The 20,952-nt window shown below is 42.2% G+C and overlaps 1 protein-coding gene across 1 annotated transcript in view; it reads left to right on the top strand.

The window, feature by feature from the left end:
- Positions 1-20,952, top strand: part of LOC126263418 (trissin receptor) — a 187,711-nt gene that overhangs the window by 87,995 nt on the left and 78,764 nt on the right. The window contains exon 4 of the mRNA XM_049960511.1: positions 10,975-11,277. Within this exon, the coding sequence (XP_049816468.1) occupies positions 10,975-11,277 (303 nt within the window). The remainder of the gene's footprint in view (positions 1-10,974; positions 11,278-20,952) is intronic.

A 20,952-nucleotide genomic window follows, 5' to 3' on the forward strand; every position in this document is an offset into this window, starting at 1 on the left:
GCAAGACGTAACAGATATTGAACTGACAAAAACAGGTCTTTTTTTACCCAGTGAGAGAAAGAGGAACTATAACCCATGCCATGCTATTGTAAGGAATTTTCTCACTAAGAATCAACAAGTAACAATAGTTCAGCGTGCATGTGTTCGATAAAAGCACGCATAGAAGGGAGGAATTTACATTTCGCGTGAGAAATTCGATATGTACGGACAGCAACATCCCTGTCTCGGATTGCGTAAAGCGGATGTTTTAAACTGGGGAGTCAATATCGGGGCTAACTGCAGTTGCAACTCGACACACAAGCCGCGCCTCTTTGTCTCACAGTGTACTAGCAGTTAGCAGCGCCGTCCACGGCCGGTAGCAGGCGTAGTCATGTGACATTCGCCGCAGGAAGCTGCAGCTCAGGTGCAAAGAAAGCTCTGGCCAGTCGGCTCTTCAGGAACACAATACACTCAGTAGATGGCGCTTGAATAGAGTGGATGTGACTGGCCAGTTTTTTCGTCTTGAGATGCAGTGTTCATGTAAGATAATGAACACTAGAGTCATAAAAAAATATCGTACAATGTATTTCTCATGTTTCTGTTGCCTATAATGCAACCCGCTACTCGTGAATCGGCACTCGTAAATAGGTACGCAATGTTTTTACTACCTGACGTCTACGTACAGGAGCATAGGTTTATAGCAGCACACCCACCCACTAAACCAGTCCAGGCACCCTCCTGCGCCACTACATCCATATTCGACATTTCATGCACCACCATGCCTTATTCATTCTCTTCCACCGTGAAATCCGTCCCGAGATGGACACCTCTTTTCAGCCCCAATAACAACACTTCACTCACACCGTCCTCCAATTTTTTCCTTCCCCTTCATCCGCGTTGCTTGCTTCTAGTCGCTACCTGTTGTTCTACAGGACCCCGTAGCCATACTCCTCATCACACCTTCTTCATGACGATTTTTTAGGTGTCACCTCGCATCACCATTACACCATGGCATCATTCACATTCAAGTTGGTTGGTTGGTTGGTTTGTGGGATTAAAGGGACCAGACTGTTACGGTCATCGGTCCCCACATTCAAGAGTGGCTATATTATAAGTATAGTGTAAAACCGTCAAACGAATTTTAAAAACAATCGGTATTTTCATCTATGTGTATTTTAGAAATCCTCGTCTACTGTCACTTGTTTTTATATAAAAATCGTCACTATCGTCCACCTGTTTCACAAAATCCTCTATTATTGTCAACTTTTATATGTTTTAACCATCTTTAAACACAGTTTTTGCAACCTTTGGCTTAAGAGTGGTTTTTGTCTGCCACCAGCCCGACCCCATTGAGAGGGAATTGAAATAATAATAAAGAAAAAAATAGCAGCACTGGGCCATTGGGCCGCTGTCCAAATACTATTACCCATTCTTATGTCTCTCCCAGCAGCTGTTCACTTGTACATTAGCAGTATGCTACTCACCTGCACTTCAGTGACAATTTGCTGTCCTATTTTTACTACCTGTCGTTCCCACACGGGGCTACTGGCTAGACTGGCTGGGACATCACTCTAGTGCCAGACTAATAGGGAAAATATTCTCTCTCCATCACATAGTCATTGAGAAGACTGGCTAGAACTACTCTCCAGCAAAAATCGAACTAAATCTCCTATATAGAATGATCAATGATCCACACATACGTCTTTTGGATGGGGAGGTGTATAGTTGAGTGACCTTGAAAAGTAGTTGAAACTAGGTAGTTTATGTGTAACAAATCGCGTTTCACACATATATGAACTCCGACAAAGACTTTCCTGGAACATTGATTCTGTGATCGGCAACTGTTCCAATGGATTTTGTGACAGTTTTGATGTAGCCGACGATAGTTTTTTCTAGGGAGAACTGGTGAACCCTGACAAAGACATTTCTGGAGAAGGAAGGACTTGTTGCTGTTTCTCTTGCATTCTGTCGGACAACAACACCTAACGAGTCTTTACCTGCTGACCAGGTTTTTCACTCTGTATAAGCGCTCCTATTGGTTTCTACCATTTTTCTCCTATGACGTCATATTTTAGAGCGTCCTCTTGCGGCGGTAATGTGAACTACGTGAGTTGGTCTCCACATTTCAAGGTGTAAACATGAACCAAAAAAATTGGTAAGTATTTTCCGACATGATAATAGCCCAAAATAAAGAAAATGCCGTACTATACCATTCCAGTCCTATAGCTCAGCACAGACAGAGCTTTTCCCACCAATTTCCTGCAGGATGAAACCCAAAGTAAAGTAAAAAAATGAAAAGATAATAAGAAGAAGGTCTCACACTTTAAAATACAAAGTTTGATCATTTCTTTTTTCACATATGGACCCTATTCTTCAAACGTTCCAATATTTACGACACTTGACCGCTCGATCTATTCCCAACCGACTGCTTCAGATGAAAGCTCCTTTGTAAAGTACGAGTATAAATTAAATGTTACAACAGAAGAAACTTTTATTACTTACAGTTTCAGTTTATAACTTACGAAGGAGTTTTCATGTGAAGCAATCGACTGGGAATTAGATGAAGTGAGCAAGTGTAAAAATTTGAACGTGTGCAAATCTGGTGCTGTACAGCATTTGGTTTACCACAGTGTCAGGTCTTCTTTGTATTCGTATGTGTATGGAGCTTTTAATGTTGCAAGCGAAGAATTAAGCCGAAATGGAGGTCACTATTCCCAGGCGCAGATTCTCTAATGTCGCCATGCTCCACTAAAAGATGTCGTGAAGACTGTATACGTGATCGCTGAAATTTTGTGTAACAATACATTAATGATCGGACCGGGACGATTTCAGGCGAAGGAAGCAATACAGAAAGCCTGAAATGATATGCTCAGTCCACACTCGAAGGTTACTTTATTGGCAGAGAAAACATGCATTGTGAGCCCCGATAACTGGACACAAATGTGAATACCACGCTTAGTAAAGTGCATATAGTGACTAAATATAAATTTCTTGGTATTATCCTTCCCTTTGTATTCGCTCTCTTTACTTGAATTACTTAATCAGAATTTTTCGTGTGGTTCCAGTCATCATATTTGCTTTCTCTCTTACAGATTACAGCTAGCTTCTCTAAGATGTATTCTAAGTCAGAAACACCTCATATTCTATGTGACATAATGGATTCTATCGGGGATAGTTTCCCTGAACTAACCCTGCATACCATGATATGAGACCACTGCTCGTCATAATATTGGTTTCCGAAGCAATTACGGTATTTGAGTCGAAGTATGATTTTAAAATAATTTGATTCACACAACTAGTTTTACTTAAATGTCAATATTTTAATTAAGAAATAGTAATTAAAATAAATGCATTGATGTCGGTAGAAATACGTCGATAACGTACGTAATACTTTGTTTGCACAAAATCTGCTTTCATTTTCGTAAGCTTCTAACGAAAGGCAGTCTTTTACACACATTTTACAACAACATTCTGTTCGATTTTTATTTATGTAATCTTATAGTGGTTTTCGTTTCAATGTGTTTTAGCCCTTCTACTCCCTACAATCTGTATGCGAACAGAACAAGTAATCAGAAAGATGCACTGAATATTCACGTAACTGTCTATCAGCTTAACTTAAATTATATAAACCTTAATTTCTTTTCCTATTTGTTGGCTTTCGGAACGTGCCCATACTGCCATTTCAGCCGTGGGAATGGTATATTACAGTTTGTTGAGACAGTTCAGAGAAGGTTCAAATGGCTCTGAGTACTATGGTATTTAACATCTGAGGTCATCAGTCCCATAGAACTTAGAACTACTTAAACCTAACTAACCTAAGGAAATCACACACATCCATGACCGAGGCAGGATTGGAATCTGCGACCGTAGCGGTCGCGTGGTTCCAGACTGTAGCGCCTATCACCACTTTTTTTCTTTTTATCGATGTGTCTGGTCGTTGCGGACGTCGCAAGACATCCTGTTCAAGTTAGGTGGTTGATCCTTTTTTTTTTTTTTTTTTTTTTGTTCGTTATTGATCGTTGTGTCTGGTCGTTGCGGACGTCGCAAGACATCCTGTTCAAGTTCGGTGGTTGATCCTTCCACTCAGTTTTTTTATTACAGAGGCCAACCGGCTCTCTGGCCGAACACGCTGAGCCACCATGCCGGCTTTACTCGGCCACCCCGGCCGGCGTTCAGAGAAGACTTTGGCTTAAGTCATATCCTGGTAGAAGTTACATGGGCTTAGCAATGGACTGATTCCGACATAAAACAAGTCTTAAAACCACAGTATACTGAAACGAGTTCAAAATTAATTTGATGCACGAATCAGTCCTTTGTTAAGCCCATGTAACTTCTACCAGGATATGACTTAAGCTACAGTCTTCTCTAAACTGTCTCAACAAACTGTAATATACCATTCCCAGTGCTGAAATGGCAGTATGGGCACGTTCCGAAATCCAACAAATAGGAAAAGAAACATACGTCATGATTCTGACATGGGGCGTGCCTGACACCTAGGAAACGACGTCGCAAACTACCAGCATAAAATAAGTGCCTCGGCTGAAAATAGATACTTGTCATGCGTCTCGACACGATATCGGTGGGTGTAGCAGGTATACGGTTTGACAACTATAGTTGTGTATCGTTTTCAAGGTGGCGTCGCATTGTTTTTGACTAGCACACACAGGGCAACACCGAAGCAACGAGATATCTCGGTATTTTTCACTTGCGTTCTTTATTTTGTTGTACTGAACGATAAAGAAAAAATACTCAGAGTTTTGCTGATTATTTATACAGCTAAGATTACGCCAAACAGAAAATAAAACTGGAGCTCTGAACAGCCAGTGGCCGGATGTATTTATATCCACAAGAGTTGTAGATTCGGTCATGTACATTATTAGCTGGGTCTCTAGTTCATGTGACCTGTCATAAGCTTAGATAGATCACAGAACCTCTGAACGTAATTCTATGTTATCTAAGATTCCAGCAAATTCCTTGAGTTCACTTTCTCACAAAGTAAAAGTACCAATTTAGTTGAGCTCGATAGAATATTAATTTGAAACTAATCAATAAAATGCACGACTTGTCACCGCAGCAGACACAGAGCTTCGTCACGCAATCTGTTACGCGCAGATGACTCCACACACAGTGGGTTTTCGTGCCTGGAGCGCATTAGATTGCTTCGAAAGTAGTCCACACATACAAGCTCGGCACTTCTTTCGCAGTGCGTCGCGAAAGCCACTCTTTTTACAAGTCCGCGCGGCCAGGGCATTCGTGCCTGAGGATATTAGATTCCTCCGGAACAAGCGTAACTCTGGCTCTGAAGTCGGCAGTCGTTCCGCCACGCAAGCAGTGCCACAGCTTCTCCGAGAAGGCGTGACTCGTTTACTGCTACGAGTCGATGGTGTTCTTGTTCAGTAGCCCAGTTCCCGCGTGTTGTGTAAAACTGACATACTACAGCAAAGTGACTTACAGTAAATCTGGAAGTACATAGAAAATATCGCACCTTTGTGACTGTCATAGGCAACTTATAAGCGTTATCTCTCAAGCCGTAAGGCACAGACAAATAAATTGAGCCAGGTTAGCTTATTACTACAGATTTTAAATAAGCCGAATTTCTAAATGATCTTGCAACAACATAAAAAATTACATTGTGTTTTTAGCTATTTAGTTTATTCGTCCACATATTCTCTAGATAGGATGGTCGGAAACAGTCTGGAAAACTTATAAGGTTTTCGCAGGGTATGTTGTGCTGGAAAATAATTTTAAAGAAAATAATTCGGCGCCTTGCGCCGTTTCCAAGTTAATTAGCGCTGACGTTAACCAACCAGGCCTTTGTACTCGCAGTTCGGTCAGAGGGTCAGAGGGTTACGCGCCCTCGGTAATAAAAAAACTGAGTTAATCGATCATCAACGAACTTAAACGGATGTCTTACGACGTCCGCCCCGAACAGACGCAACGAACAAAAGCGAAAAACATGAGATTTAAAAAAAAAAAAAGCGGCGAGCCAGATGCAATTAGTGTCAGTTGTCCCAATAGCGTAAATGATAGCGCACAGGACTGCTTGACCTTTGGCTTCGGTCCGATCCTTACTTCCGTCCCATGTGCAATTTTTGTATCACCGTCTCGTTCGGTTTTAGAAAATAAAACGGAGAACACGTTGGGAGACATCTTCTCTAGCGGTTCGGTTGATTTTGATGTGCAACAGCCTGATTGGCTAACTGCAATGCTAATTGACATGGAAACGCTGGAACGTACCGATTTTTTTAAATTATTTCGCAGCACAACTTACCCTGCAACGCCGTTACAAGATTTTCAGACTGGTTCTGACATTTATATGTTGCGTATGATGAGTTTTGCGGGACTGCTACGGTCGCAGGTTCGAATCCTGCCTCGGGCATGGATGTGTGTGATGTCCTTAGGTTAGTTAGGTTTAAGTAGTTCTAAGTTCTGGGGGACTGATGACCAAAGATGTTAAGTCCCATAGTGCGCAGAGCCATTTGACCCATTTGATGTGTTTTGTATTTACTTACTCGTATTTACTAATAAGTTAACCAATAATCTCAAAAAATGCTGATACATTATTTATTCATAATGCTTATCATATTACACGGCTGTGCACGCACAGGATATCGCACACATTGCATGCACACATTTTTGGCCAACATTAGGACCACGAAGGTGATTTGTCATGTAATATTTTCTTTGTGGTTTACCATTTCTCCGTCTGAGAAACTGAGTTAACATCCCTCGACATATATACGAGATGCTGAGCTCAGGAAATTCGAAGGTGGTTAGCATATTGTGTTACAGATCTTGGATATAAGATTTTATTGTAACTTTTAATGTATTTTGATCGAGTAGTGTACAATGGCAAAGGCTTTTATTATTAATGTATGCCATTCTGTGCTCCCTAAATAATCCTTCAATGTGCAGTATGTATTATTTAAGAGGTATGCCATAACAATTTTTAAAAAGAACCACCTGGATTTTAGTTGTGCTTTAATATCCGTAGACAATTTTATGGAGCGCCTCCTGATAGAGAACCTTTTTCTGTGGCTTTTTTCTTCTCAGAAAACGTACACTACCGCGAAGTAGTCTTCTGTGTTACACCATACTTCACACTAATTAATGGGCAGCTGGGTACTTGACATTCCGCTTACGCACAGATTTTATTGATATACTGAACCTTGTCTATAAGTTCTAATTTTTGATGTGATTAGAGCAAGAACCGAAACGGCGTCGTAAATGAAGACATATATTATGAGATCTAAACGGTTTTAGGCACAAAATAACCACCATTGTCGTGGACTCAGATAGGATTTTTTTTCTTATTGTAATATAGTGTATCTGGAAGGTATTATCCGGGGGCAACTGAAACGTGGTAACCTACTACACATAATTATTCGTTTTCACTACAGACCAATCTCTTGCCTCCATAACTAATTTAATTTGTATAATATAAATCACAACAGTGACAAAGATCAAAACAATGTAGTCATAAAATTTTTGTGCTGTCTTAAAAATATACGCAAGACCTTAAAAACCGACCACTGAACCCGTCACATCTAGCTATCAGTATTATGTTACGTCGCTTTGAACTATGTTGTTTTGTATGGGAATTATGGCGTGGCTTTCCTGGAGCATCTCGTGCTTCACTGCTCAGAATCTAAACTGTCCAACAAAAACAAGGTATAGCTACCCAGAGTAACTACGCTACGCATTACATTACCGCAACACCACTACTATTGATTCACTGTGTCCCATCCAGTCCATTGGAAGTTATTCCGACGCGAAGCTTAATTTTGTCTGAGTGTGAGACGATAACCGAATCATCAGGAGAGTTTTCCTGGTATCTCTTTGGTGGCTCTACACAGAGTAGCGCTGGGCCAACATCTGTCACTGCACTCCCAACGGTCTCATCATGAGCCAATTCTCCTGCAATGACCACAGCACCGGGCGCCCTAATCTGCACCCTTTGCTATATTCGGAAAAAAGTCTGCTATTAACATTACGTAACTTGTCACTTACCTCCGTAGACTCTTGACTGCTCCAATGGAAGAACCAAGTTGTTGGATTGACTTTGTGGTAACGCCTACTGGTGTCTGCTACTTCACTTGGCTGGTACGTATATCTCATGAGTTACCGGATTCGCGAGACGGTCTTGTTGGAAGTCAGATATAGCATAAAAGATACTTTTGTGCAGTGGGTACCAAATTCTAATGTTCTTGGCAAGTCAGCGGGGTAATCAATGCATCCGAAATATATCCATGTTAACGCCTCAGTAGTGTCTTTCTCATTCATGGCTATCTAAGTGCAAAACCACCTACGACAGACTAGATTGAATACATGGCAATAAAAGATATCTATACAGCGTTTTAAAAATTTAGTTCGTACCAATTCTAGTAACCATCATTCAGTCCCATTAAGTTCACACAATCAACACATGACTAAGCACCCTAGGCAATGCTGAATATAATTTTATTGTATGCACGTGCTCTTCCAGAAAAATGTGCGCACGGTTGTACTGAAGGGTTATAACTGCGTAAACGGTTTTTGTTTATGGAGTGTGTGTGTGTGTGTGTGTCTACACATTTCCACTGTAAATGGGCCTTACTTTAAATCAAAATTAGCTAACAACAATTCAAGATAGCATTTAACATAAAAAAGTAGGAATACTATTGTACTCGTATTAATATTTTCACTATGATTACGAATAATCACAAGATGGATTAAACAAAATAGTTCCTATTGATTTCAGCAACTATTAATACAGCATTTCACATTTACACAAGTGAACATACATCTAACTTTAACATCTGGCTATGTAGCCCATTCGACATAAAATAGTGTTTTATTATATCCCATTGCTCTTCCAGAATACTACACTCGTTTTTATCATAGAAATTTATTTTTACCACCATATACGGTTGATGCTTGTAGACGGAGGTATAAACATTTCACTGTAACGGCTCATAATTCAAATATAAATTGTTTGCCAACATTATACCTTGGCACACCTAAGAAACAAATATTTTTGTCTTAGTATTTGGTCTTGGCTATGAGTAATTTTCATGAGTAATGCGACATTAGCACAAGCATTTTGATCTTATAACCGGTAGGTTCGACGACTTATAACGTACGGTATATGGGTTATGTGTTTTGTTTATGCACTGATGTAGTAATTTGAAAATTTTGCTGTGTGGAAGGGTGTATCTGATGATAGGGCTGACAGTCCTCCAAATCGATCGTGTATTAAAGAAAGAAATAAACAATCCTCGCAGTCAAGGGCTAATTTATTTACAGCTTCAAATCGTCACTGGCTTCGTTCCCATCATTCACCGGGAAGGAAAGTGACGAAACAGTCGTTTTATTGAATCATAGGCTGCTAAGGGTTATTATTTTATTAATCAACCTTGAGGTCGTAGTCTCCAGAAATTAAAAAAAAAAGAATACGCGGTAAATCCCACATTTTCTCATTGAAATTAATACATAATTATTTATCATGATGCGTGCATGTGGCCCTAGCATGTGGGTCGACATCGTCGAGATAGCAACACAGTTATTTTATTCTTATATGAGTTATAAATATAAAAAAAGTGCGAAAGCGGAGGCTTACAGCCTCAGGCCACTTAAAAAGAATGCACATGAAGAAGCTGACAGGAAAAGACTTCCACTTCCTTGACAAAACTAAAAAATCAAATTTCGTGTTTCTTTTGACGCTTTACAGACGTTCAGAAAGGTCTACAGGAGTTGAGAATAACATACAAACACACAGAAAACAGACATGAACTCAAAGGATAAGATAAAAAAAGTTAAGTGCTTCCAGAAGAAAGTAAAAAGAGAATGGACATGTAAAGAAGAAAGAAAAGATCAACAGAGAGTAAGAATGAAGTAGCATTGGGAAAGTAATATGCCGTCATAATCAGCTTTGGCGCAAGGTTGTGAGCTGCCCACATTCGAATAGTATTTTATATGAATGCGTGGTGTTCAGAAGGACAGACATCACACGGAATGCACGGTCTTGATTCATATTATGTAAACTGTTGGTGGAGGGGTGTTAAGGAAAGAACGGCAACTGTTGATGTCAGATGCATTGGGACTTTACGCGGAATCGGCCACGACGAGTGAAAATGTGTGCCAGACCAGTATGCGAACCAGAGATCTCCTGCTTACTAGGCAGTTGCGTTAACCATTGCGCAGCCCCAACGCATGTGTGGTTATCGCAAATGCGCGGCCGACCGTTGTGGCCGAGCTGTTCTAGGCGCTTCAGTCCGGAACCGTGCTGCTGCTATGATCGTTAGGTTTAAGTAGTTCTAAGTCTAAGGAACTGATGACCTCAGATGTTAGTTAAGTCCCATAGTGCTCAGAGCCATTTGAACCAGTTTTGAGGAAAAGCGCTTTCTGCCTCGGCACGCCTCTCGGCCGCCTGTCCACAGTCCCCCTACATGGCCTCCATTCTCGCTACTTTGAGATTCCCTCTGGAGGTAGAACGCAGTTGTGCATCGGCAATGAATGTAGTCGATTCATTGCCCATCGATCCAAATCAGTTACATTAATGAGTTATGTCTGTTCTTTTGGACATGCACCTGACATCAATAGTTCTTTCCCTTCCCTCTTTTTTCTCCCTCCCCCCTCCCCTTGCCACCACCTTCAGTTTACATAATATCGAATAATATTAATGATAATATATAGCAGCTTCTGATGCTTATTTGTGAGTTACGATATTGAACAAGTCGTGCCTAACCCTAGGTCAGTATGTATGCACGACGATAAATAATTATGGGTTGCAGCAGTAAAATTGTAGGCATTTTCTCACGAAATCGTAATAAAATTTGTCCCAGATTATGACCTCAAGGTCGTAACTTGTTGCACAGTAATAAAGTAATAACTCTTAGCAGTTTGTGGAGGCTACTTATAAAAACAGTGTCCTTGTGAAAACTGTGGTGCACGAATGTAAGATAGCAGGTAAAATCCCGAGGAAGAGCCGAGACGGACACGAGTGTTTGGGCGCAGGTGGTGGTGTCGGCCGTGTGGTTCCTGTCGGCGGCGTACTCGGCGCCGCGGCTGGGCTGGATGCAGACGGTGCGCTTCAACTTCAGCGGCGGCCCTCCAGAGGTGTACTGCCTGTCCAACATCGCGCGCTACAACCGCCAGCTGTTCGACGTGCTGACGTTCGTGCTGCTCTACCTGCTGCCGCTGGCGATCATGATGGCGCTCTACTCGCGCATCGCCGTCGCGCTCTGGCGCAGCAGCCGCGGACTCGAGGACGTCGAGGTGGACGTCGACCCGCGACGGCAGCCCAGCTGCAGGAGGAAGGTGAGCGAGTGAGGCCCGGTGCTACACCTTATGCCCTTAGCGCCATGGTAGCCACCATCTGGCGCACCGGACAAAGTATTGTCTTACACACACTAGGGACATTTCCTTTCTCTCATGTTTTTCTTATTCTTCCCCTCGCAGCGCCATCTTGTACCATAGAGTTTATTTCCTGATGTCAAAACACGTCCTATCATCCTGCACCTTAGCCCGCATCTCGTGGTCGTGCGGTAGCGTTCTCGCTTCCCACGCCCGGGTTCCCGGGTTCGATTCCCGGCGGGGTCAGGGATTTTCTCTGCCTCGTGATGGCTGGGTGTTGTGTGCTGTCCTTAGGTTAGTTAGGTTTAAGTAGTTCTAAGTTCTAGGGGACTTATGACCACAGCAGTTGAGTCCCATAGTGCTCAGCGCCATTTGAACCAATCGTGCACCTTATTCTTTTTAGTGCTGACTATATGTTCCTTTCTTCGTCAGTTATGCAGAGAACTTCTTCGTTCTTTATCTTAGCAATATAAATTTCTCGCCAAGTGAAATGCAAACGTTTTGCTCATATCTAACATATCGTCAGCAGTTCGTCAGAGGTGTCCACCACGGTTTCGTATTAGTTCCTATTCTTTTCTTTGTACTGTAAATGTGTGTCGTCAGTCTTGTCCTACTGCAAATACCACACGTATTCTGGCGACCTACGATTGTATCTAATTGCAAAACCTAGAAACCTCAACACATCTATCGAGAATATCAAAACCGACGAGTGTTCGCTATCAAAATGGGCGCAGAACATAGGGTTAAAACTCAACCAATCCAACAACCCCAAGCGGTACTGGTTGGTCATTATCGGCTCAAAAATAGCCAAAAATAGAGGATAACAATCATCTTTAATTCTAAACGGGACAAATATCAACTTCTCTCCTGCAGCGAAAGGCGTAGGAGTAATATAGATGAAAATCTAAATTTGTCTGAGCATGTAACTGCAGTATGCAGCTCTTCCTCTTCTCATGCAAAATAATCTTGTACAAACTGTTATGCTTCCAATTAGTGATTACAGTGATGTTATTCTCCAAGACCTTTCTCAGAAATTTCTGTAGTTGTATATATATATATGTATGGATGTAGCAGTATTGCGTTGATGTACTGGTGGATATTGTGTGGTATGACTCCTGTGGTTGATAGTGTAATTGGTATGTCAACTTTATCCTGATGCCACATGAGGTGAACTTCTTTAGCCAGAAATTTGCTATTTTATCTTTTCCAGGGGCTTTCCAGTTGTGCATAGAGTTGATTGCTTGGGTGACTTCATATTGCAAAATTATCACTTCAGGCATTTGTGGTATCATCTTGTATGTGTCTGTTTTTGCTTCTATCCACCGTGCATGTCTGTTATGTTGTACTGGATTTGATCATAAGTTGTGTGGTAAAATTTCTTTTGGTTTGTGTTGAATGTTTGGTTTTGTTTCCTTCTATTTTTACTTTTTTTTGTATCTTCTAAGTCGTTTGGCCAATGGGTGTAATTTCTGTTTCTTTTCATCTAATTGCTCTATCGCTTCTTGCTGTGAGATTTTACCTAACCTTTTTCGTTTTTTGTCTGGTATTTCACTTCTTATAAATTGTGTTAACTGTCCGATGTCTTTTCTCAGTTTTTCTATTCTGATCTGTAGCCTGTGTTGGCAGTATTTGTAACTCTTCCATTTTTCATTTATTTTGTTGTGTATGATTGTGTTGATAGTTGTTATTGTTCTTTCGACTTGTGGGTTATTTGGTGGTCTATGCAAGAATGGTCTAATGTCTGTATTTGTGTCTTTGTATTCTATATATGTCAGCTGAAATTTTTCTTCTATAACTAACATGTGTGTCACTTCGTGTTCTATTTGTGCTTGTTCTGGTTGCTGTCTTAAGATTTCGTTTTCCTCTGATTGTTTAATTGATGCGTGTTGTTCTTTGTTTGTTTGCCCTGGGTTGTTTGAGTCCGTTACTGTATTTTCTTCGATTGTACATTATTTTGTTCCAGTATTCGTTGTACTTGTTGTTTGAAGTTTTCTAATTCTGACTGGGGTATCCTGTTGTTTTGACTATTACACGGATCTGATCAGCTAGTCGTTGTTCTGTTAAAAAATTTTAATTCTGGGTATCTGGTAATAAATGTTGTGTATACTTGTGATCTGTATCCAGTTGTGTGGGTTCCTAAGTTTGTTGCTTGGTAATAACAGAACATGAGGTGTCGCTTAACTTCATCTGACCATCTCATCCTCTGTCTTTGTTTTCCATCTAGAGTGGTTTGCAGGAAGCATATCCTGCAAAAAAACACCTCTATTTGGATATAAATCATTTTCCATGTGGCTAGCAGTGTGTTACCACTGTGGACGGGCATAGCGTTCAAGTGTCGTCCCCGACCATGACAGCGCTTGTCCGAGGCTTCATTAGTTCTGTCCTGAACCAACTAATCACACTAAAAGGGGGGTTAGCACTATTAGTGGTTTGTTCTTTTCGTCACCTTTTACGACTGGCAGAACATACCGGAGGCCTATTCTTTTCCCGGGCCTCCACGGGGTTTATTATTGTTATTGTTATTATTATTATTATTATTATCAATATCAGTAGCTCAATCTGTAGTAGTACAAGTAAAGCCACTATCAACTTCGTTAATTCATAGACTAATTCACCCACACCGCCGATTCAGACACTCAGATCATTTTAATACTTTTTTCTTAGGTAACTACGTTGTTCTAGACACTGTATGAGCGAAACTCTGGTTCAGTGTAAGAGGGGGTCTGATGTCCCTAATCAGTCGAGATTAAATAAATAAAAAGAAGGATTGAGGTGGGCTGTTTGATTTGTTAGTCAGGTGACATCCAATGACCAGACCGCGATCGAAGTCACTGAGGAACCCATTCTGCTATTACTGGTTTTCCTGTAATACCACAATACTCCCTGCCTCGTTTTATATACTGGCGAGTGCGCCTCCCGTACTTGCACTAGTCATACACGCTGCATTGCATACATGTCTCCAGATGCTTTTGATTAGATGGTGTACGTGTCTCACCCTCAAATGTTAGCATTACCGTTATAGATTATTATTCTTTTTTTATTTTATTTTATTTTTTTATTTTACCGCACACCATCAGGCATCAGGTGATTTCAGTATCTTACATTGTGAGATATGTTTACATTTTGAGCGCCTCTTATTCCGCGGCGGTGCACAAGTTGATACAGATTACTTCATCTCTGTGCCTGTTCAACTAATAAATTATTACGTAATGTATTTAAAACATCGAAAGATGATTTGGTAATAAGTCGAAACCGTAAAAATCTCATTTATGGGACCTGATGATGAAATACACTCCTGGAAATGGAAAAAAGAACACATTGACACCGGTGTGTCAGACCCACCATACTTGCTCCGGACACTGCGAGAGGGCTGTACAAGCAATGATCACACGCACGGCTCAGCGGACACACCAGGAACCGCGGTGTTGGCCGTCGAATGGCGCTAGCTGCGCAGCATTTGTGCACCGCCGCCGTCAGTGTCAGCCAGTTTGCCGTGGCATACGGAGCTCCATCGCAGTCTTTAACACTGGTAGCATGCCGCGACAGCGTGGACGTGAACCGTATGTGCAGTTGACGGACTTTGAGCGAGGGCGTATAGTGGGCATGCGGGAGGCCGGGTGGACGTACCGCCGAATTGCTCAACACGTGGGGCGTGAGGTCTCCACAGTACATCGATGTTGTCGCCAGTGGTCGGCGGAAGGTGCACGTGCCCGTCGACCTGGGACCGGACCGCAGCGACGCACGGATGCACGCCAAGACCGTAGGATCCTACGCAGTGCCGTAGGGGACCGCACCGCCACTTCCCAGCAAATTAGGGACACTGTTGCTCCTGGGGTATCGGCGAGGACCATTCGCAACCGTCTCCATGAAGCTGGGCAACGGTCCCGCACACCGTTAGGCCGTCTTCCGCTCACGCCCCAACATCGTGCAGCCCGCCTCCAGTGGTGTCGCGACAGGCGTGAATGGAGGGACGAATGGAGACGTGTCGTCTTCAGCGATGAGAGTCGCTTCTGCCTTGGTGCCAATGATGGTCGTATGCGTGTTTGGCGCCGTGCAGGTGAGCGCCACAATCAGGACTGCATACGACCGAGGCACACAGGGCCAACACCCGGCATCATGGTGTGGGGAGCGATCTCCTACACTGGCCGTACACCACTGGTGATCGTCGAGGGGACACTGAATAGTGCACGGTACATCCAAACCGTCATCGAACCCATCGTTCTACCATTCCTAGACCGGCAAGGGAACTTGCTGTTCCAACAGGACAATGCACGTCCGCATGCATCCCGTGCCACCCAACGTGCTCTAGAAGGTGTAAGTCAACTACCCTGGCCAGCAAGATCTCCGAATCTGTCCCCCATTGAGCATGTTTGGGACTGGATGAAGCGTCGTCTCACGCGGTCTGCACGTCCAGCACGAACGCTGGTCCAACTGAGGCGCCAGGTGGAAATGGCATGGCAAGCCGTTCCACAGGACTACATCCAGCATCTCTACGATCGTCTCCATGGGAGGATAGCAGCCTGCATTGCTGCGAAAGGTGGATATACACTGTACTAGTGCCGACATTGTGCATGCTCTGTTGCCTGTGTCTATGTGCCTGTGGTTCTGTCAGTGTGATCATGTGATGTATCTGACCCCAGGAATGTATCAATAAAGTTTCCCCTTCCTGGGACAATGAATTCACGGTGTTCTTATTTCAATTTCCAGGAGTGTATATCAAAGCAAGTTGTGTCTGACTGCTCTCTAGAGTTCGATCTTTACCAAATTAAACTTCACGGATTTGATAATTGGCGTACTACATCACTTTATTTGACAAGTTTAGCTTTCTGTTCACATCGACATCAATTTATAATGATGTAAATGGAAAAACTTAAAACACGAAGCACCAGTGCGATCAAATGATAGATGTGCGTCACGATTTAACCTTCTTTCCACTGGGAACTTCGTCCATCATCATCCATTTGACAAGCACGAATACACTCCTACATTCGTTGTTACATGGAAGAAAACAGAATTCCGATAGCATCTTAACGTATGTCTTCACATTAAGGGCCAGTTCATTAAGACTACCGTTTGTTTTGGAGGCTGGTTAGGAATTATACAAAGTATCCCAGACATGATCTGTGGGTTACAAATCAATGGACCTGGCGGGTTAATTTAGATTCATACGTTTCTCAAGGTGACTGTAATGTGAAATTAAACGTGGAGGTCTTGCATTATGATGTTGGAATACGCAGTCTGGTAACCTGGTCATGAAGTGTATGACAACAGGGTTTACCATCTTGCAGCGTACTGGCCTGCATTCAGCCTCCCATGAAAATTTACCAAATCAGTCCTGCTTTCATATGTAATAGCTTGCCGTACCATAATTCCTGGAGTTAGACACGTATATGTCTCCATAAGTGCTGCTTGTTGGATTCATACCCGGTATGAAGTCTGGTCAGGAGAGGTGAGGTTATGGTGTCAGGCTAACGATAACCAGACCTCGTGAATGTTGTGAATTATATTCCAAAAACGTCCTCTGTGAGTTATGCAATTTCGATAAAGGACACTGGATGTTAAGTTCGACGGCTCCCTTGTACAATTAGAAAAGGGAAAACTTGAGGCATACTGTCACGACGAATAATATAGCCGATAGTGAGGTAATCGTTGGTGCATTATTACTGTGATGAACCTTTAAAGGAGTCAGTTTCGAAGTAATACAGTGCACTGCTTTTAATCCAATATTCTTCTGCCAAGATTAGGGCGATACGTAAGGTTTTGCGCCACACAGAACGAAGCTTCTAAAAATTTTGCAGAGCGTAAGCCCCATCTATCCACGTTAAAATTTTGGTATGGAAGTAAAAGTCATTAGTCCTTACACATTTATTTTTCCCCACATTGGTTGTTACAAGTATCGCAGGGGATTCTCCGTTAATTTTATTTGGGTTACATGTGGATCACAATTCATTCTATGACGTGACTTTCTTGAATTACTATGGTATCTTCTAGGTACTTAGAAAATGCGCTAAACTGCATAGAACTGTAGATGAAGACTAACCTGTATTCGATTGCACCACAATTTAACATCAAATGTGTGACTGACCTTTTCTCGTACTACTGTTTACTGTTTAACTACAGAGTATTTTCGAATACTGGACGTTCCAGCCTGTTTACAGGGTACAAATGTATATACAGAACTGCTGTTTCACGAGTGAAACAGCAACATGGGAAGAATTGGTTGAGAAACCATTACTGAGGTGCTAGTCCGCCGCTTTAGCAGAGTGGTCAGCGGGTCTCACTGCCATGCAGTGGGTCCTGGATCGATTCGAGTCGGGGTCGAAGATTTTCTCCACTCGGGGACTAAGTGTTGTCCTCATCATCATTTCGTCGTCATCGACACGCAAGCCGTCCAATATGACGTCAACTGCGAAGTCTTGCAACTTGGTGATCGAATTTCCCCAGGTGAAGACTGCCGACCATCAACGGCATACGATCCCCTTCTAGTTTTGAAAACGGATTACCTACAAATGTAAGTCATGATTATGCCCTGAATTGAATGCTCCCTCATATACACTCATAAATTTATAGAGCAGCGCAATTTTAATTCGATATTTAGAAAATATGACATGCAGCCAGTTACACTTACTTCGCTCTACGTAACATAACAGGGAAAGTAAATTTTGAATAGATTTACTTGAGATCAGTTAGTCGTAATAAACATATGAAGTTACGTGAGAAAACGTGTAAATACTAGTGACTGTAGCGCCATTGTGTGCAATGGGCATTATGTGCCCACCGAGTTAACATAGCCCACAAATAAACGAAATACAACAGTCGCGCTTGATATGACGAAGATCTGCAGCATTGTCGTCGCCAACAAACTCCTTCACTACCTTCTGTTCTGAAAGGCATCCATAGAATAACAAAACGTAATGTTCGAGAGTTCAGATTAATCGCAAAATAATTTTAGAAAATGCTATCTTTGCTGAAGGCAAAGTGGCGCACCCTCTATCTCGAGGTACTGTGCTGTTTACAATTGCTACTCGTCATAAATTCGTCCTCATAGGAAAGTGATTTCCAAGAAAATCATATTGATTTAGTAAATATTCGAGTAGAACAGTATATAATTACTTCCACAACGTAGTTGTTGTAAGGTTTTATGGGACCGAACTGCGGAGGTCATCAGTTCCTGAGCTCACACACTACTTAACCTAACTTAAACTAACTTAACGCTAAGGACAACACACACACCCATGCCCGAGGCAGGACTCGAACCTTGACGAAGGGGATCCGCGCGGGCAGTGACAAGGCGCCCCAGACCGCGCAGCTACCCCGCGCGCCTCCACAACGTAGTGAATCCACGATGGCACGTACGACATCAGTGCGTAGAACATAGCAATAGCTCTACTGCTCGGATGCATAAATAGCAAACCGATTGTGTACCATGGATCCAGGTCTACCCACTTCACAAAAGGCAACATCTCCACGTGTGTGTGTGTGTGTGTGTGTGTGTGTGTGTGTGTGTGTGTGTGTGCGCTGGCCGGTGTGACCGAGCGGTTCTAGACGATTCAGTCCGGAACCGCGCTGCTGCTAATGTCGCAGGTTCGAATTCTGCCTCGGGCATGGGTGTGTGAGATGTCCTTAGGTTAGTTAGGTGTAATTAGTTCTATGTCTACGGGACTGATGACCTCAGATGTTAAGTCCCATAGTGCTTAGGGCCATTTGAACCATGAAGCATTCGACGAAATTTTCCACTTCTAACTTCGCAGTGTAAACAAAAAAATATGTTCGTCTAAACCAAACAATATGTGTGAATGATTAAAAGAGTTGTCATCCTCTACAGAACCAGTCAGCATCTAACCGTACCATAGTGTCCCATACAGCGAACCACGCGAGCACACCGACCAGACAGAAAACTCCATACCAGTATCCAAGTGATTGCGTTGCAAGCACGCTGCCTACCGTTCGTTAGAAGGGGTGCATCAGTCTAACTGACCCGTGCAATCGAACTCAGTCATTCCATCCAAGATTAAACAATGCCCCGAAGATACTTATGCCCGTAGAAATGCACACCTAGGTATGGACGTGTATCTTTGTAATGAGCCTGCGAGCTAATGATACGCGAAATAATTCAAGTAGTGAAGTTGCAAATGCAGAGTCAGTTTTCGTACATTTTTGTATTAATTGTTGAGATTATTTTGTTACTTATTCAATCATTGCTGCTTAATATTCGCTGGTGATCACTGCGCTAAGGGAAGGCATGCGCTATCTACAATGCAGTGAAGATCACTGGTGACCGCGGATGTTTCTGACTTTTACCATAGTTGTTTGTTATATTTCCAACACAATTTTATTTGTGACGGAAAGTAGCTGTTTAATGTCTTACTCTACAAGCACCTAGAATAACAGATTTATGTCGGCCACTGTGGCCGAGTGACTCTAGGCGCTTCAGTCCGGAGCCGCTCTGCTGCTACGGCCGCAGGTTCGAATCCTGCCTCGGGCATGGATGTGTGTGATGTCCTTAGGTTAGTTAGGTTTAAGTACTTCTAAGTCTGGGGGACTGATGGCCTCCGATAGTCCCATAGTGCTTGAAGCCATTTGTATTTAACTGATTTAACTATGGTGGCGATCATGTACTGTGGCACTCGGGTTTGGGCTTTTTCATGTTCAGACTGCTTTGCCACTGTTGAAAAGGCGCGGAGACGTGAAATGCGGCTGTGATCGTTTTAAAAATCTACATTCTCCTTCTGTCACTGCCAGTATTATTATTCCACAGCGAGATATAGGTGTGAGGAAAAAGTGATATTCTTAAAAGCGTTTGCGCACGGAAAAGAAAATACTAAGATATCAAGCCTAAACAGGGGTCAACCCCCCAGCAGAGTAACAAAGGCTAGAACTGCCCGTTTCTTATTAATCTGGAAGTGGAATGCTAATACTGGCATCAGTCTTGCGGAAGGCGGTGACTAATTTGCATCTAATTTCTTTCTGGAAGTAGCTTGAACAGAAAGTTTTACTCTGTTGGAAGTCCCGATTGTAATCAAAAACCTTTCCCGAGCAACTTGCTGGTGCTTTGTACATATATCATTATAATGCAACCTCTCCTGCGCTGCAATCAGAATGGTTTTGTTCCCACTGCTCATAGCTAAATAAAGCACACAAATCAACAGCTAAAATGTCCATTCATAAGGACCATTCAAACACTGTTTAATTTTTTAAGTCAAATATACAATTATAATTAATGAGCGAAATTTGTATTGGCAGTTACTTAGACCACTTAAACTCTAAAAAATTTTGGATTCTGTTATGAATTAAAACTATCCACAACAGTACTGCTTACTTCAAGCGACAATCATTTATTAAAAGCAAGGTACGAAACTTGTCTCTATCTACGTGAAGCATCGATTGTCTGTCTGAAGCATCTGTTGCTGACAACTTCCGGAGTGTTACGAATTTAGAATTGACTTCTGTACATTCTCCTGTTGTGTCAAACTTTTTTCTGCGGGTGTATGCTCCAAAAATTACATAGATGTGTACTTCAGTCCATTCAGAGACAGTCTGCAATTCCCTCTAGTACTGTTTTTGTGACCATCACTGATATTTAGGATAAAGATTAATTTTTGACACCTGTTTTCGTAAGAGAATAAAATTGAAGTGAAT

Source organism: Schistocerca nitens, chromosome 6 (genome assembly GCF_023898315.1).
Source record: "Schistocerca nitens isolate TAMUIC-IGC-003100 chromosome 6, iqSchNite1.1, whole genome shotgun sequence".
Taxonomy (NCBI): Eukaryota; Metazoa; Arthropoda; class Insecta; order Orthoptera; family Acrididae; genus Schistocerca; species Schistocerca nitens.